At 40.6% G+C, this 18,559-nt stretch overlaps 1 protein-coding gene across 8 annotated transcripts in view; it reads left to right on the top strand.

Annotated features, from left to right (window-relative positions):
• Window positions 1-18,559, top strand: part of znf521 (zinc finger protein 521) — a 114,628-nt gene that overhangs the window by 11,831 nt on the left and 84,238 nt on the right. For all 8 annotated transcript variants that reach the window (XM_028019802.1, XM_028019801.1, XM_028019799.1 and 5 more), the window contains one exon: window positions 4,681-4,881. Coding sequence is in view for 5 of the 8 variants with exons in the window: in XM_028019795.1 (XP_027875596.1) it covers window positions 4,681-4,881 (201 nt within the window). In the remaining 3 variants the exon portion in view is untranslated. The remainder of the gene's footprint in view (window positions 1-4,680; window positions 4,882-18,559) is intronic.

Genomic DNA, 18,559 nt, shown 5'->3' with positions numbered 1-18,559 from the left:
GGGGGAAAATGAGCGGATCGGTGCACTGGCAATGATATTTTTGACACCACGTTCTTTCATTGCACAAAGAACGCTCCATCAGGGTTTAGTCTGATTGAGGCTGACATGCTTTTTTTCTTCAGGCTTGTGAGAACATAGCCCTTAGTGATTTTATTCTCCTTTGTATGTTGTGCCTAAATTCGGACTAATGCAAAATTAAAATAAAACATCCCTGAATCTTGTCGTTGTTTTAGGACCTTGATGCTTTTGTCTAATCTTTTCGCTAAGGGTCAGACACAATTCTATCCCAAGAGGTTAAAGTGGAAGATCTTATTCAGAGTTAACTTTTCTGGTTAGGATTCTGTTGAGTACAGCCTTCACTGAAGCTTTGTGTCACATTTTCAGGCATGAGACTGAAACTCTTGCAGTATGATAAATATACTACAATTCTGTGTGAATGGAACTACTATTATAAGACAAATGTTTAAAACAAAATGTTTCATCTGATCTAATTGCTTTATGTATATCAGAAAGAATTAAATATGTTAGACAGATATAACAATATTATTGTTATATAACAGATATAACAATATGAATTTTAGCATTCATAGTTTTTTTTACTGTAATGCATATCAATTTTATGTATGTATTTATGTATGAGAATCATTAATCGGTAATAAAAATTGGGGTGACGACAAGGATGCCTTTCAGTCTCAATAAGAAATAACCAGATTGCCAGAGGAGACGTGCAAGAATATGGTCTGGCAATTATAAGAATGGTTTTATCGCTGTAATGCCAAAAAAGATTTTTCACCGATTACTGAAAAAGCTGTGAATAATTTTGACATGCCATTTTTGATAAGGTGTATGTTAAAAATTTGTTCTTTTTTTTCAGCATTGAACTTTCTTTTGAAAGATCCCTGTCTCATTTTTATCAGAAGCCAACATCTTAGTTTAATTATTTTTTTTTTTTACATCTAAATCTGCCAGGTGTATAAGAATGTAAATAAATGTATGTATAGGTTTAATTTTATTTTTTCTTGGTTTTATGTTTTTGTTTTAATTTATTACATAAAATAATTTTTTTATACAGATCCTACTACTTATAATAATAATAATAATAATAATAATAATAATAATAATAATAAAATATTGTACCTATTTTCATTTAGTTGCATGAATACAAAAGCTAATGTCAGCTGTCAGTCAGTTTGTGTGGTCAGCTGTAGTTGGTTGCTTAGCCAATCCTTGTTTCAAATATTTGTCCTACTTGAAAGCTAAGAGGAAGTATAAAAATAGTCTTTTAGCCAGCTGACCAATAGTGTGCAGCAATTGATGGAGGAAAGACAGTGCTGTACTACTTTAAGCTCTATACAACCAGAGACACCTCTAGCCATTGTATCAGTTTGTCTAAATAAAACAACTTTATACCATTGGAACATTATAACGAAAAACTGTAGCACTGCTACAATGTACAATAAACTTTTCTGTAACTTCATACCAATAACCATCCCATGCCTACTCATTTTATTGCCTTATGCAGTTTTTTCCACTCCATTCCTGTTGGTTCTTGCCCCTCCTCTTTCCCTGTGGTCAGTGTCTCCACCTGTCTCAGTGTGTGGGCCAGACAATGGTGGAGCTTCCCTGCCAGGGACCACAGATCCCCAGTGGGGCTAATGGAGCAGAAAGGAGAATATCAATTAAAAGGTTATAAATATTTAAGAGCAGAAATATTCAATAATATAAAGGTGGGGGGTCCAAGAGACTCCTGAAGTCTCAAAGATGAAAGTTGTGGCATGATAAATGTCACCAGGCACCACAAGTGTGCACATGATTGATGGATTTTGGACTCAGTGCGATATTACATAGCTGTAAAGATGTCAATATCCATTCAGATCCCCACATTTTATGAGCCCAGGATTAATGCGCTTTTAGTTTGGTAAAGAGTGGAAATTCATCTGTAGAAATCTTTTTGGTGAGATCTTCATTATCCCCCTGTGGCCCTGACACCCCACCCCCACATGAATAATTTCTTAGTTACAGCTATTATCTTTCTTTGAACTGCTTTTATCTAAATATGGATCAGATCAGCAATTGGTCTGCCCTCTCTCTGGTCCTTCTGCACCAATCATGTCATTTTGATTCTAAAAATTAACACAGATGTTAGAGTCTGATTTTTTTTAAAAACCCCAGAAATGTTGCACATCTTCCCCCAGTATTCGGCATATGATTGTCAGCCATTCCAAGCATGCCGGTATTGATCGACTGTCCAGCCTGCAGAGACTGGTAGAAGAGGATGTCCTGATCTGATGGATTACTGTATGAGGCCCAGAGGCACAGGAACCTCAGTATTGATGTGGCTCTTTAATCCCTGGGTTGAACGTGACCTTGCCCTGTAACCTCAACCCCCACCACCACCCCTGAAAAACATACGTACTCAACATCAACTTCCAGTTTCAAGCTCACCAGCAGTTCCTTGTTGGAGTTTGTACTTCCAGATACTCCTTACACTGGCACACTGGAAGTCATTCTTCTCTGTCTTACAGACTAACCAGTGGGGGCCACAGCTGAAACCTGTCACCTAAAACAAGGGAACAACAATTAAAGTTAGTTCAGACTCGCACATACATGAAGATATTCATGTGGTCTGTTTTTTTATTTGTTTTTTTTATTTAAGTATTTCTCTCAATTCCTTTGTTCCACTAATTATCAAACAGAAATAGCAGTTTCACAATTATATGGTGGTATGAGCTGGATGTACGAACTTATCCAGAACAGTATAGATACAGCACATTGCTGAAGCATGTTACTGTGTTAGAATGACTCAGTCAAAATCCAGTCCTAAATCCAATTGAGGTTTTTAGATGGAAAAATCTGGTAAATACATTCCCCAAAAGAGTTGTAATGATTGTTGTGAAAGGTGTTCCTGCAACGCATTGACAAATAATACTTTTCAGCAATTTTTCTTTCCAAGAAAAATATGTAGAATATTCTTTTTGCTTCACAATTATCTCCTACTTTGGTTTGGTAGAGCACAAAAAATCCTAAGAAATTACATGGAGCTTGTGGTAATAGTGTAAAAAAATGTGAAACTCTTTAAACATAGAACTACTTACTGTAAAATGCTAAATTAGAGTCATCGGTAGTTTTCCCTGACAGAATGAGACTGTAATATTAAATAAGTGAATGATTCATGAATAGATTTGGGGAAAGAAAATCACAAGTCATAACCTTCTCCGCAGGCTGCCTGTGAGAAAAAAAATTATATAAAGTGTTCAGTTCTCAGTTTATACTACAAATGTAGTCTCTGCATGTGTGGATGAATCATAAGTCTATATTGTGTGGCTTTTGGCCTCAGTCAGAAGTGTTTTCCCAGGAGCAAGAAAGGCCTGCGTCTGCGAGGATTGGGTTGGGATTTTCATTTTCTTGAAACACCTTCTGTTCTGTTCTGCATGGTCCCACCTGGGACCAAGGCACTGATATTTTTAGAGGGCATGTTCCGAGAGCCTCCGTCGCCAAGAGGGAAGGACAATGGAGGGTGTGATGTTACATCAATACTTGGCGCAAGTGGGGGAAAGGAAAAATCCTGGGTGGCCTTGATGAGTTCTGGAACGCCTTTCCTAGAGGAATTTCACAATATAAGAGAAGGAGGTCTTAAAATGGTTCCTGTACAACCCAATATATGAACGCCCACACCTGTGCATGTCGGTGCCACACACTCTTTGCCCTCAGGTGCTGTTAACAGTTTGCTGGATGAAAGAAAAAAACTGGCTTTCACCTAATGTTCCCCTGCAGAGTTTCCAGACAAGCAGAAGAACACTTTCATCAGTGGGGCTTAAAATGGCTGCTGGTAAAGTGCAAAGGTTCTTCTCCCCTACAAAACATAACCTGGTTGACAACACTGTTTGTCTGAGGGTGTTGTCTTTTAATCAGATTGGCTTAAAGATTTTTCTTCATTATAGTGAGAAATACAGATTTGGCGAGTAATTTGAAAGATGGTTACTAGTCCTGGCTCAGGGTAGTCGTTGGCTTACCGTTGGCGATGCTGCGGCACAAAGACAACAAGAGACAAAACTGCAGATGAATTGAAGAATATTGATGTGCACGACCCGCGGCTGCCTGCGAGCAAGGCTGAATAATTTAAGCAAGTGTGTTGTGACGACAATCTAATGCACAACAATCTCGGTTTTTGCATTTTATTTTTTTAAACCAAGCTGCACTCCGAATATTCACAGTCCTGGCTTTGTCTGATGCTGGTTGAAGCAGTTCAGTACTCGCTTGGTGAAATTTCATATATCTTTGGTCCAGCCAAAAACTGCAATCCCAGATTTATTAACTGCACATATTCCCATCAGTCTAGTTTCATATACTAAAGTTTTGCTTGGGTGAAGCAGGGCAAACACAACGTAAAACCATTTCTAATAACAAGAGTGCATGCTTGTGTGTTAGATATGAGTGTGTGCCAACTTCTCTGCTTGTATTTTTCTCACTCCACCTGCCCAACACTTCTGTTATGGCACGAATGGTTGAGTTACAGAGGTTCAAATTGAACCCGCATTTTTATTACAGCTTTTATTATTGTTTTTATTAAATCCAGAGTCTAGAAATCCATTTTATTGTCACCCAGAGGAAGCTGTAGTACCTCACTGTGTGGGTCACCCCTCTGACTATGTGGTACTGTCATTTCCTGTGGCTCTGTAGATCCAGAGTGCGCCCTCGAGAGGGTGGCGGAGGATGGTGAGTCTGGGCATCTGAGGAAGAGGCTGCTCTCTCCAGAGGAAGGCGAGGAGGGAGAAGAGGAGGACGAGGAGCCTGCGCTGCACAGCTGCGACAGCTGCCGGCAGGTGTTCGAGTCGCTGAGCGATCTCACCGAACACAAGATTAATCAATGCCAGCTGACAGGTAAACAACGTTCAGCCCACTGAGCCTCCCCTCCATTCTGCCACTCAGCTCTTCTCCCACTCCCACTCTCGCGCTGTGCCTTCAATAGAGAATATGCCATGCTACGTGTGTTAGTACACTGCACTAAGGGGAGCACGACACCAGATTTCTAGTTTTCCTGGTAAATATCTACCAACAAAGGCCTTGCTACATGTGCCATGTTATTTATATGCACCTTACATACTAGAAGATGGCACACAAATAGACATCTGTGAATCGTTATAGGAGTATTTACAGCCTGGGCCATAGCCTTCCTTGTTTCACCATAAATCCATACATGTTTGTAATCTGGAGCTGCGTGGTCCAGTCTTCAGCTGGAAGCAGTATGTTGCTGTAAGAAAGTCCCCCAGTCAGCCCCACTGTTAGTAAACTGCAGTAGTGATACCTTGTGGGACTGAAGAAGAAGGATGCCATTGGCAGACTCTGTCATTGACCTGTTGATGGATGAATAGGACTATAAATACACTGACAAGGTGGCAGACAGAACTAATGATGCGAACTGAAGGTTTCCATGTGCTTCTCCTGGATTTGCTGTCCTCCTTTACACATCCTGATGGGCCTAAATTGAGAGATGCCATCTGAGGCACGCTCAGAAACACAACATGAGGCAGGACACGAATATTTGAACTTTAATTTGTCGTTTATTGAAAACTTAAGGGTTACTCATGAGAATCTTTGCTCAGTCTGTGTTCTGTTTACATTCATGCGCAGTTTGGTTTCACATTTTGCAGCCCAGTCAGCCAACCACAAATTATAGGTTAGATATCCCAAGAGCATTACAAAGATTTTCCATCATCTTCAAAACACTCTCAAGTCTAGTGTTTGAGTGTTTTTTTTCCTTTTCTTCATAGTTTGTATGAAATTGATAGTGTTGTTTCTTCAAACAGAAATGCATGCATGCTCTTTGCATGTGAAGTGGCTTGCTTACATATATCTGTGGGCCTGTCTCTGGTGTGAAAAAAGAACCAAAAAGGTGTAAAATTAAAGAAAAACTGTTCTCTTTTTTTCTTTGTTTTTCTGCTGAGTGGCTAGCATTAAACACAACACTTTTTGTTTGAGAAAAATTGTAATGGGTGACATCCTTCCAGCTATTTATGTTCCAAAATATTTCTGGCCAGCCTGTATGACCTTGAGATCTTTTTTTTTTTCCATGAGCTCACAACCACAAACTTCAATGTATTTTATTGGCATTTTATGTGACACACCAACACAAAATAATAGATAATTGTCAAGTGGAATAAAAGGGATACATGTATTTTTTTAAAGGGGAAGTATTATATACTTTCCAGGAAGAGAGTGCAATTTTATAGAACAATCAAGTAACTATGTTTCTTTCAGTTGTTATATGTGTGCTGTATTTATCAAACATAACTTAAAAGAAATTTGACTTTCCAGTTTGATGCCTTGAAATTGGGCCTCTCTCTGACATAAAGCTAAAAAAATTGATTTTACATAATACCCTTCTTTTAAATGTTTTACTTATAATAAAAAGTCTCATGGCTCATGGTGACTCTGGAGGAGCTCCAGAGATTCACAGCTTCTTTTAATGGGACAACTATTGACAACAATTGCCCTCTTTGCACTAACACCTCAATAAATCCAGTAAAAACAAATGCCTTCAGAAGCCTTGTAAATGGAGTCCATCTGCAGTCTCAGTTTCCCTACTAAAACATGGTCTTCCACCTAAACTGACAGGCTCGGCAAAGAGAGGATCATTTACTTAGGCTGCCGAAAGGATCATGGTAACTCTGGAGGAGCTCCAGAGATTCACAGCTTCTTTTAATAGGACAACTATTGATCATACACTCCACAAATCTGGCCTTTATTTGTGATTGGCAAAAATTTGTCATTTTTTGAAAGAGAAGCAAAAGAAGTTTTGTTTGCATTTTTCAACCCACAACATAGGGGACATGACACACAGGTAAAAGAAGGTGATCTGGCCCGATGAGACCACAATTATTCCTGTTCTATGTACAAAACACTGTGAGGAAAAATAACATCATCCTAAACACACCATCCCTATAATAAAGCTTGGGAGAGATAGAATGTCATGCTGGGATGCTTCTCTTTAGGTGAACAGTGAAGCAGGTCAGTAAACCTGGATTGAGATAATTACAGGGCAAATCTGGAAGAAAGCCTAAAAAGGTTTCAAAAGAATTGGTACAAGGATGAAGGTTGATCTTCATGCAGGACAATGACCTCTAAGCAGAGCTATAGAACATCAACAGAATTATTGAAATTTGCAAACCAGTTATTTTCCTTCTACCTTACAACTAGACACTATGTTTTCTAGCATATAAAAATCCCAGAGAAATGCACCAAAGTTTACATTTGTATAAAGACAAAACATGAGAAAGTTCAAAAGGCCTGGATACTTTTTACTTTTAAAAGGCAAAACATAAAAGACTTTATGCGATAGAAATATAAAACAACTTTTTGTTTTAAATGAAAGGAAAATCTTTTGTTCGCTGCAACATGTAGCAGTGGTCATTACTGACAAAGTCATTTTTTTCTATAATTAAGCCCAATCTTTTGTAAATGTCAATCTAACAGACAAATAACTCTTAATTGCTCAATGATAGAAAGAAAAAAAACATCGTTTGGATAAGGGCCCCTGTGGAAACTAAACAAAAGAATCTAATTGCCATTAGGGTATTGTGATTGTGCAGAAACACTCTATTAGTATTCAAGCACAGCAGGAGAAAAGAAACTTCTAGATGGCATACTAAGTACTTTGAATGTTTGTGTATGTGTATGGGTGTGCGTGCTCGTTTGTGTGTTCTCAGGAATATCGAAAGATTTCCTACGTGGCATTATGTAGACATCCATGACCAATTAATCAGCCTTACATCAAGCCTCTGCTCACAGATGGATGCTTTATTAGAACCATTTTCTAATCAACCACCAGCACCTGCTAAACTCTCCGTTTTTTACAATTTCAAATGTTTTATTTTTGGTAAACAAATTGCAGAGCTTGACTGGAACCAATCCACATTTTGGAAATTTGCATGCTCACAGAACTTGGGCCTATACGGTGTGTTAATAGAACTGCATGTGACCATATATACAGGCATTACCTCACATATGGCTTCTGTTTCTCATTAAGCTTCACCCGTATGCTAGTATCTAAAAACAAGAAGATGACATCTGTGAGACAAAACAAACTAAATAAAGTCAAAACATTTTCGAACTGCCTGTCGACCACGCCCGACGAACAGAAGGACAGAGAAAGATGTCACATGCAAAATCGATCAATGGCAGCCATTGTCTCTCCCTCCATCTAGCAGAGGTGTAACACCTTTCCATGCACTTAAGCTGTGACCACTGCAGTGCGCTAAGGGAGCGCATGGGTATGGATTGCCTGGTGTCCCCGATGCGATCGGTGGTATTGATCGTGCTAATGCTGGACTGCGGAGGAAGGCGAGAGCCTGAGAAATGGAGCAAGGGAGAAGTAGGGAGAGGGAAACAGGGAGAGAAAGTGCTGCAGGAATGTGTCCCCAGGGAGCTCGTCTTGGGCTGGGGCAGGGCTTCAGGAATGCTCCCCAGGAGATCCCAGTGAAGGCTAGGGCAGGGCTGCAAGAATGTTACTCCAGAGAGTTGAGAGTGGAAGCTGGCTGGGGCAGAGCTTAAAGAATGTTCCTCCAGAGCACCCCTTTAACTCCAGGGCAGAAGTGAAGGGAGTTTTGTGGGGGTGGGGGTGGAGAGTTTTCCTCAGGCTCCAGGATGGCTGCAGATCGGGTTTCCATGTGGGGATCAGCATCCTGCCGACAGGGCTTTAGGCTACCCTAGGGAGGAGACAGGAGGCTGGAGGCATAGCTATTCCACAGGCCTTTCCAAAAACATTTCACAAATGCTTTGTCTCTGTATCACACTGACTCAGTGGATTATCTGTACTACCTCATATTGTTACGGATACTTCAGAAAGAAAGAGAAACAGTATCTGTAGTTTGACTTTTGCTCTCAGTTGGTGCAAGACATGTTCATATGCCAGATATGAGATTGCGACGGGAGTCAATGCAACCTGCACTCAGACCCATTCGCCTCTTCTCATTTCCACGTGTTTACTAGCAAGCCCACATTGTAAATAAAAAACACACCTCTTGCTCCAAGTTTATTTTAAAAGATTGCATTTTCGGCATCATTTCTGGAGTCCCGACTCTCCGATGGTATTTGAATAGTCAAGCGCACACACTGGCTGTCAGCCTGGTGGCTATTCTTTCATTACGGGTCCAGCTCCCCTGAGCAACACCTTTTCTTGTGTCCTTCACTAGAGGAGGGGCATGGCCGCCCACCCCCTCCTCCCCAAGAGAGATCCTTGCCCTGCTATTTTAACCCTCTGTGAGATGACCTTTTTAATAAGTGTCTTTCTCTGTTTTCCTGCCGGCCACTGTGCGAGCAAACAGAGCATGTCTTCTGCTTCCCTCAGATAAAGGAATCAATCAGAGAGGGTGCGAGAGAAAAAAAAGAGAAGACAGATAACTGGGCCATATATGGATTTATATTATGCAGATTTCCCTTTTTCCACATCCCTGTAGACACTGCAGAATGCATTCAGCTTCAATAAGAAAACATTTTCAGATTTATGAGAAAATACAAATGAAACACTAATGCTCAGTGAGAAACAATAATATCCCAACACAACACAGAAGATGCTGATTTGATTGGAAAAGTTTGGATATGAATAAAGTCTCTATTTGTGATGGGAAATACTCATAGTGCTGTTGAACTGTATTTGTCTTGTCACATATATCTTCCATTTTTAAATTTTTTTCGGCACCGGCAATTGTTTCAGGTCATCAAACAAAATGTTATCTTTGCCAAAAATAATGTGAGGGAATACAAAAAGCAGTGTTCAAATAATCATTTATTAAGGGATAGCAAACCTTACCAACTTGGTCCAGTGTGAAAACGTACTTAGCCCTTGTTCTGCCACACTTGTCAGCAACTGGCAGTGAGTCCTATTCATCACTGTGCATAAATTCTGTCTCACCGTTCACAGAATTGTTTTAATTTTGCCATATTGGCTGTTTGTTGAGCTGGACTGGCCTGTCTTTGACCGTTGTCCTGATGTGTAGGCCACATAAACTTGAGCACAAACTGATCTGGTCACAAACTGAGGACCAGGCAATCTTCTTCAAGATTTACTGATAGAGAGTTCATGGTTCTGTCAGCTGCAGCAGTTGTCCAAGCCCTGAAGCAGCAAAGCAGTCACTGACAATCCCACTACCGTAACTATTTTTGACTGTCATTATGATTTTTTTCTGCATCAGTTTTATTCCAGATGTAATCAGGAGCACAGCTTTAAAAATTGTCATTCTTATCATGTTGGCTCACAGATATCTTTCCAAACACATAGCTATTATCTATGAAAGTGAGGTGGGTGTTTGTGTTCTTTTAGACAAACGTGGCTTTGGTTCTAGAACTCTCCCTCTCCAGATTCAGTTTTTGCTCAGTCTCTTGTTGCTGTGTGTTGAATATTGAAGACTGACTTTAACTGAGACAAATGACTAAAATTTTGCTCTAGATGTTGCTCCACATACTTTTTTTGCTCACCTGGATAAGTTATCAAAAAGTCCTGAGAGTTTGATAAGAATTTCATAAGGAGGACCACTCCTGGGAAGGCTCACTAATGTTTCATGTTTTCTTCTTTTGCAGATGGCTCTTATGGCTTATTAGAGTCCTAAAGTTTTACAAATTACTTTTTCTCATATTACTTTAAGTCAGTGTGTGATGTGTTGCATTTGAATATTTTCAGTCTACTTCAAGCTGTCAGGGAGGTTCTATTATGGGTATTTTCTGAGGCCACAGGTAGTAGTCAGACCAGGGTGTAGCATGTAAAACTTTGATCACAGTTAACTTATGATGTAATATATCTTTCACATTGAGCCAGATTGATTTGGGTAGCTTTTGTGGTTAACAATCATGAATTGAAATGTGCATTTTGTATGAACTAGTTATCTTTGTATTATATTAAAATGTGTTTGGCCTCTGAAACATTTTAAAAATAGTAAAGAAGCTAGCAGACTTCTTGCAGCACTACACATAGTTTTGAAACAATTTCAAGCCACAACAAATGTTTCAAAGTGTTTAGATGAACTTGCGTCAAGTTTTTGGGCTAGCAGCACGGAAATATCAAGTAATAGCCTTAACTATGAACAACTTTCTGTCAGTACATGTTTTGTACTAACTGTTTCCAACAGGCTTTTATTGGTTGTGTTTCTTCCCATCTTCTAACTTCGCATATTGATCCAACAGCTGCTTTGTGGCTGTCAAGAAGAATGTGCCAAAGTGCGTCAATTTTTTTTTTGCTTCAAAAGGGGCTCACATAAGAGGAAAGCGACATGAGCAAGACCTGATTAGCCGAACTCTGAGCCGCCACTGTTCATCAGAAATTCTGCTGTGTTTTTGCTGGGGCGTCTTGCGACATCCCAGTACAAAGAGCAGCGCACACTGATTACAAGGCTTTGAAAGGAGGAGAGGCGGTCAGGGGAGAATAGCTACTTCTGGCACAACGCAGCCACTGAAAAGAGACCTCATGCTAGAGTGAGCTCTTACAATTGGGCTCGTTTTTTTTTTTTTTGCCATGTATGTGTTTGTGTGTCAGTGTTGTGTGGGTAAGGAAAAATAGGTATGGAGATACAGGAAGGTAAAAACAAAAAGAAGAGGAATAGAAAGGTAGTATTAAAGTAGATGTTTGACTGCATGGCACATCCTCCCTGTGTGTTCCCTGTTGCAACACTGCCAGTTACGTTAACAGGAGTGTCATTAGGAATTCAAAGCATATGCCCTCGTGAGGACGCCCTCCTTCTCTTCCCCCGGTGCTTCACATAGCACGCATTATGCACGGTATAAAGTATTTATTGGTCTTTGTCAGGCTTGGGCTGCATATCCAAAATAAGAATAGAAGAGTTTATAAAGCATAAATGACAATAGCCACAACCGCAACTCTTGCTCACACTCACATCCACCTCATCTAGCGAGATCCGTCTCTCACATGTGTGCTTGTTTAATCAGACGTAGGCTTAGGCATGCAAACACACAAATATCACAGAGCACACACACTCCCTCACAGCACCTGCGTGCTTGCCGTTTGCATTTTGGATGACACATAATTCATCACGTTGGGGACTGAAGACATGCTGGGACTTCATCCAGTTGACCTCTTTCTTAAGTAGGTAGCCACAATAGCAGGGAGGATGTGTGGACAAAACAGAGATAATTCCATGTCCTCAGTCAGAGCTCCTCTCAGTGGGTGAAAATCCTGTATCAGGGTCACTATTGTTACCCCCCTCCTCCTATTTAGCATACCATTTAAACTGTCGACCAGTTGTATGACGACTGGCCCACTGAGCCGTTGTCTTGGTGTCTCATGCGCTCTCTATCTCTCCCTGGCCCTGGCTCCGCTTGCTCTTTGTTCACTTTCTTCCTCAGCCTGCAAGTCTTTTTCAGCAGCACAAGCAGAAGAATGGCACATTAAATCTTAATAGGACTGCGTCTGGCTGTGTTGAATTGCAGAGCGTGTTAAGCCGGCGCTTTCCTCCCCCTTGGCACACGCTCGTGGAAGTGGAAAACAATTGAATAAAAGAAACCGCTCCCTCCCTCCGTAACACAAGTGACTTTGACCGCACTGCTAAAGCTATGAGACTTGAACTGACTCCCACTCACAAATGGCTCAAGATTTAACTAAGAAACTGTGGGATAAGGGAAATTAGTACTTTTCCAAACGAACAAATATCAAAGGTAGATTGCAGGGTCTACATGATCATCCACAAGTAGGTATCGGCCGGTTAGCAATATCAAAGAGGACAAGAAGCTGGATAAGGTAGGAAAATGAGTGTGTGAGTTGCACTGAGTGCAGATGTAGGTATGAAACAGCCAGGTTTTACAAATGCAAAGAGTCCAGGCTTGCTTTGTAAGGCAGTGAGAGGTAGTAATTAGTCAGTGATGAGTTGACTGGTTATGTGTCCACTGCTCAGCACTGCTGGGTGGGGCTGTGGGAGGTAGATAAGTCCAGCGGTGGGCTTATCTCTTCGAAGGACAGACACCAGGCCTGCCAGGCAAATCCACCCACTGACCAGCCGCATTTTATTAACAGCATCATTAATGCCAGGCAGGTTGTGTGCGGTGCAATGGAAGACATAATGGAAGGGGAAAAAACACAGAATGATAGAAAATGTCTCAATTTCTGCTTGTTCTGTGAGTCTGAAGTACATAGGCACCGGTTGACCTGTTTTGAGATTTTGAAAGGATGGAGCTTGCGGAGATGTTTACCAGGTAGGCAGCCAGTGGAAGGGCATGAAGAGGGAGCTTGGCTTTTACCTCTGGGTTTTGCTCACTCGCCTCTAGGTCCCCAGAATTCAAATGATTTTCTTTTTCCTCTTTCTAATATGGGATTGCTCTCCAGAATAATGATGAAGCTGATATAGAGAAGTATAACTACAGACAAAGAAAAGACAAAGAATCTATCTTAAAAAAGAGGTGGACATTTCTAGGCAAAGAAAGCTTTTTGTTAAAGGTAGTTTGCCTACGTTTCCCTCTATGAATATGCATTGTTTAGTCAGTTTTCAGTCTTTTCAAGAATTTAATGTGTATTTTAAACTCTTTGTATGCAGAAAAATACATCTTTATTATGATCTCAATTTAATCTGCTAACATTGATTTTACCTAGTTTTTAGTTTTGTGAATAATTTCCTTCAATTAAAACTTCAGCAAATGTTTAATATTACACATCACATGCAAACTTACCATATATAAACATAAATAGACAATATACATTGTATATTGTATATACTGTATATATACAATATGCAATGTATATTGTTGGGACAAGTTGGGGGTAAGAACAGTCCTTGATCCCAGAAATAAATGGAAAAATTATTTGGATGAAGAAATGTCTATAGTCAACACTCATTCTCGGACACCTAGCAGAAATATTTACAGACATTTGAATCATGTTTGTCGATACCTCTTAATGAAAAGGTCAAAAGATTTTGCTAATGTCTATGTGGAAATGTACTGCACATTGATCCCCATAGGGCTTTTTCCTTAGACAGGTTTTGCCAAATTCACCAGTAATGGGAGGAAAGAAAGGCGGGAGACGAGGGTGGTGGAAAGAGTGACCAGTCCGACAGGTTTATGTCTCCCCCTAGGCTGAGTTCGGTGGAGCAGGCCCACAGGAAGAAGCAGAGCCAGCTGTGACGGCATCCTGCTTGCCACTGTGGTTTTGGAGCTTTGGGGTTACGCTATCGCCGACTCAACATTTCCCCCTATCCCGTACCCCTCCCAGGGGTTGTTTTTGTTGGCCAGGGGGTGGTGTTTGGGTGGGGGCCCACTGCTGTGGGGGCTCTTTAGAACAGCCACTCCTCTACTTGAGGATGTAAGGAGTTACAGTCAGCAACTCACAAGGACAGATATCATGTAAAGAAACACATTTGTTCCTTAGTGCTAATTGCCATTTTCAGACTGGAAGGTGTGTTCATAAATTCAGTTTTATGGGCAGGATGGGTGTCGTTTCAGGTCTCCAAGGCCACCAGCTGGGCTGTGCTTTGGCAAAGGGGAAATCATGTGTCGGTACAGAATGTAATGGTCTGACAGTAAAGCTATGTGTTTCAAGTAATACAAAGATGTCCTTTTAATGTTAAAAGCAGTAGACAGAGAGTGGTACAGCTTCACTTAGAATGTAAAGGTCATCTAATCTATTCCAGTTCCTACCCATCTGTCTGATCAGTCATTCTGGAGGAATCAATCAAATGGATCAGAGAATCTCTTATTTTCAACAAGTGAGAGGTTATTTTGAGAAGCCATAGTATGCCAACTTTGACATTAAATTCTTTGATTTAATAGTAACTCGCCACCTGTGGTAGCTATTCTCTAAACAGACCACTAATTTAATACAGCAAAAAAGATCTGCTTTGACCATCTCTTCATATGACAATTACACTCCATCTAAATGTGATGCACATGTATGTATACTTTAAGTCAGGGGTGCCCAAAGTCGGTCCTCGAGGGCCGGCATCCTGCATGTTTTAGTTCTCTCCCTTGTTTAACGCACCTGAATCCAACAATGGCTCGTTAGAAGGCCTAAGAAGAACACTGACATGCTGAAAAGGTTGTTACTTCCACCAGAGAGAGAACTAAAACATTCAGGATGCCGGCCCTCGAGGACCGACTTTGGGCACCCCTGCTTTAAGTGATGTCCCCAAAATCTATCATAACTGACTGACTTACAGGCAAAAGAGACTGTGTTGTAAACAAAGCGGTAATATTTATATTAGAACATTATGTACCCCCCAGCCAAAGTATGACACATCTTTCTCATCATGAATTTAGTTTGTCGAACATACCCCACAAACAAAGTCAACAGACAAAACCATCTTGTGATTGGTTTTTAATCCAATTGCATTATTATTCAGGCCTCCCATTGGCCATTCATTACTCTCACATGGAGCTTGTGTGGGTTGTTATCACCCAATCAGACTCAGGACTGTATTCTGGAGAGCATGCTTTCGTTTGCATCCTTTAAACCCTGTGAGCTTTCCCTCTCTCTTGGTCCGCCAACGGAATACCTAATTCCAAAGTAAACTGATTGCTCTCTCCAACAAGATTACGTTGTGATGATGTTATCCAAATGAGACCACTACAGATGCAACCAAGGTAGGCAAGGATGCTTACCGCAAGTTGACTGATCAGCATGTTAAGAGAAACGAGGTTGGGGAGGAAGAAAAGAAGAGAGAATGAGGGATAGAAATCGAAAGAGTGAGATAGAATTGTGTGCGTGGGGGTGTGGTGGGGGGTTAAGCTGGAATGTAATTTGCTTCTCACCTCAGGCGACTGGGCTCCGAGGCCAGTAAATATGCAAACAAGCTGAGCTTGGCCATCAATATGAAGGCCCTAGATGATTACTAATCTCTACCAGAGAAGTAGATTGAGATCTATCCCATGCAACATGAGGGGAACAAGTGAGGCCAAAGTCCAAACTTCATCTCTATGTTGGCCTCGCTTAGTATGCACAGTTAGGTATATGGATGGAGGCTGGCCTTTAGATTGGTCCTGTTTGTGATGAATACAAATCAGCAACCAATAACGATATTGTTGTCTTAAACCTATTAAAATGTTTTAAAGGAACTAATCATGTAACTTCTCTGCAACTTTGGACCTTAGTTTAAACTCTTATCTCTTTTTATCACGTAGAAGTCGTAGTCTGATTTGAGCTCTTAGATGTGCAGCATTGTGGTTTACCAACCCATTGTCATTCCCTGTCTGTAATCAGGGATAAAACAAACCTTTGGGACATGGACAGGTCTGGAGTCATTAGGTGTGTGCGTGGCTTATCCAGACAGCCAGATAAACCAGATGCCTCAGGATGGCCAGGGGTCATCTCTCTGTGAGAACATGTTGTTGATGTCCTTGTCTCTCTTTAGCTCTTCTTCTCCGCCTGTATCCCTTCTCTTATTCCTCTTCATCATTCCCTTTCTTTCTTTTTCTCCCTGCCTTGATTGTGCTGTATAGTCATCACAAACACAGAGGTCCATGTTGGAGCTTAGCAGTCGAAGAACCTGTCAGCTAAAGGGAAGGAGGAAAGACAGACCAGGGAGTTGTCTGTGGCCCTAGGTTGGATGCCTGAGGGTGTGCTACGTGTGGAGGATAGTTAGTGCAGAAGGACACACTGCAGTGTGCAGGTGAATCCACTCGTTTTAGAAGACTTAATGCATTTGAATCATCTCCTCTAGGGTGAGGTGTTATGACTTTCTTTTTACAAAAGAAACCTTGATATAAAATGCAGCAAAAGTTGTGTTTCTCTTCTCTAAACGTGGCAGGAGGACAATGTACGCAAAATATGTATTCTAAGAAGGTTTTCCCAGTGCTGAACATAATTGACTATTCCCTGTACTTTGGAGTGTGTTTTCAGCATTGAGCCTTACCCTCTGCAGAGAGTGCACAAGGCTTGAGGATGTTTACCTGGCATGGTGCCTGTTGTAGCTGCCCTCCTGTTGAGGGAAAGCGGGTCAGGCTATAGCTTTGTGTTTGTTTGTTTTTTTTGTTTTGTTTGTGAATGTGAGCATCTTCACAGCTTTTTATTAAATTGGGAACATGTATGTCTTCTGATGCATTTATGTGCTTGCAAAGCAAAAAGAAAATCATAAAGGTAGAGAGAATTTCAAATTGTGCTGCATTTCCGGAAAAAAAATATTTGTTTCTCCAAAGGAAGCTTTTATTTTGTTCAGGATAATGCAACAGTGTTATTTGAGGCTGTGGTGGAGGTTGGCATCCACAAGAATCATCTGTCAGCTCAGGCATCAGTCTTCGGCCTTTCTATCCCTGTGTTCATTTACTCATCCATTCTTTTATCCATTCTCATCTGTGGCCAAAGGGGCATGTCTCTTTGTGGCCCCGATAATCTTGGCCAATTTCCTCTGCAATTTATTTCTCACCGAATCACCCACCTGGTCAAGCAGCATCAAGCTCCTCAAGGTAGAGGCATTCATCTCAGCAAGCCCCTTTCTAACAATCACATTTGGTGTGTTTTTTTTCCCCAACTCAAGGCTTAGATCTTTTCTTTTCTGGATGTTAAAGTTTCAGTTCAGTGCTGCAGTAGACCAGTAACTTTTCTTTTTATCTTTGTACATCCCTGCTAGAGGCAGTAAAATGGAATCAGTTATGCTATGAAAACTTGTGATGTAGGGGTGGACAATGTAGCTGAAAAGTGTATCACAATATTAGCATTTGATACCAATTGATATCAATCATTATTGATTCTCTTTTTGTTTTAAACATCTGAAATTTTGTCAAACTGGCGAGGTGACTATTCCTGTTTTATCCACAGTTTCTTCTCGAGCTATTGTACTCATTTAACCTTTCGCTCCACATCATCATTATTTTTTTTTTTTTAAGCAGCTATGAGGCATGGTGGTTACATCTGAAACTGCTGTATTGCAGTTTACTCAACAGGTTGCTGCTAGGTAACCAAAGAGTGAGTATGTTCATTGATGCCACCCACGTGGCTTAGCTGTGCATGAGAGGTTGAACATCTGAAGCCTTTCCTCTGCCAACGTCCGCCTCAAACCTGTGCAGTTCTGTGAAATTAGTGAATATTCTATTGGACACATTTTCTAGTGATTCTAGATCATGTGGCTATCCCAATATATGTTGTTATTGATTTATTGCGCACCTGCAAAAATTCGACTGCAGAAATTTGTCTGCAAAAATTCACCTTCTAAAATTTGACACCAGAGTATTGAGCAGTTAGCTGTCCCTTAGCAGTTAGCTAACTCGATTACTGTTTGACACATGATCAAAGGAGTGTAACTTGATTGGCTAAAAGCCACTTGACTTTAACTAGTGCTGATTGCTTTGGTTTGCATGGTTGTATTGGCTAGTCAGGTGACTCTGTTAAGAAGAATTTTTCAAGACATTTTTTTTGCAGGCATGTTTTTGCAGGTGAAAGTTTTACTTACTAACTTGAAGTAAAAAACATCATACATATTTACACAGAATAAAAATTCAGTTGTAAATTGAATGTCTAGACAGAGTCGGATTCATACAGTTTTCCTACCTTTTGAGTAATGTCAATGTGCAATACTGCAATGGCAATGACACTGCCAGGATGCAATATTTAGTAGATATTATATTTTAACTGGCA

Source organism: Xiphophorus couchianus, chromosome 6 (assembly GCF_001444195.1).
Source record: "Xiphophorus couchianus chromosome 6, X_couchianus-1.0, whole genome shotgun sequence".
Lineage (NCBI taxonomy): Eukaryota > Metazoa > Chordata > Actinopteri > Cyprinodontiformes > Poeciliidae > Xiphophorus > Xiphophorus couchianus.
This window is presented reverse-complemented; position numbering and strand designations above follow the sequence as displayed.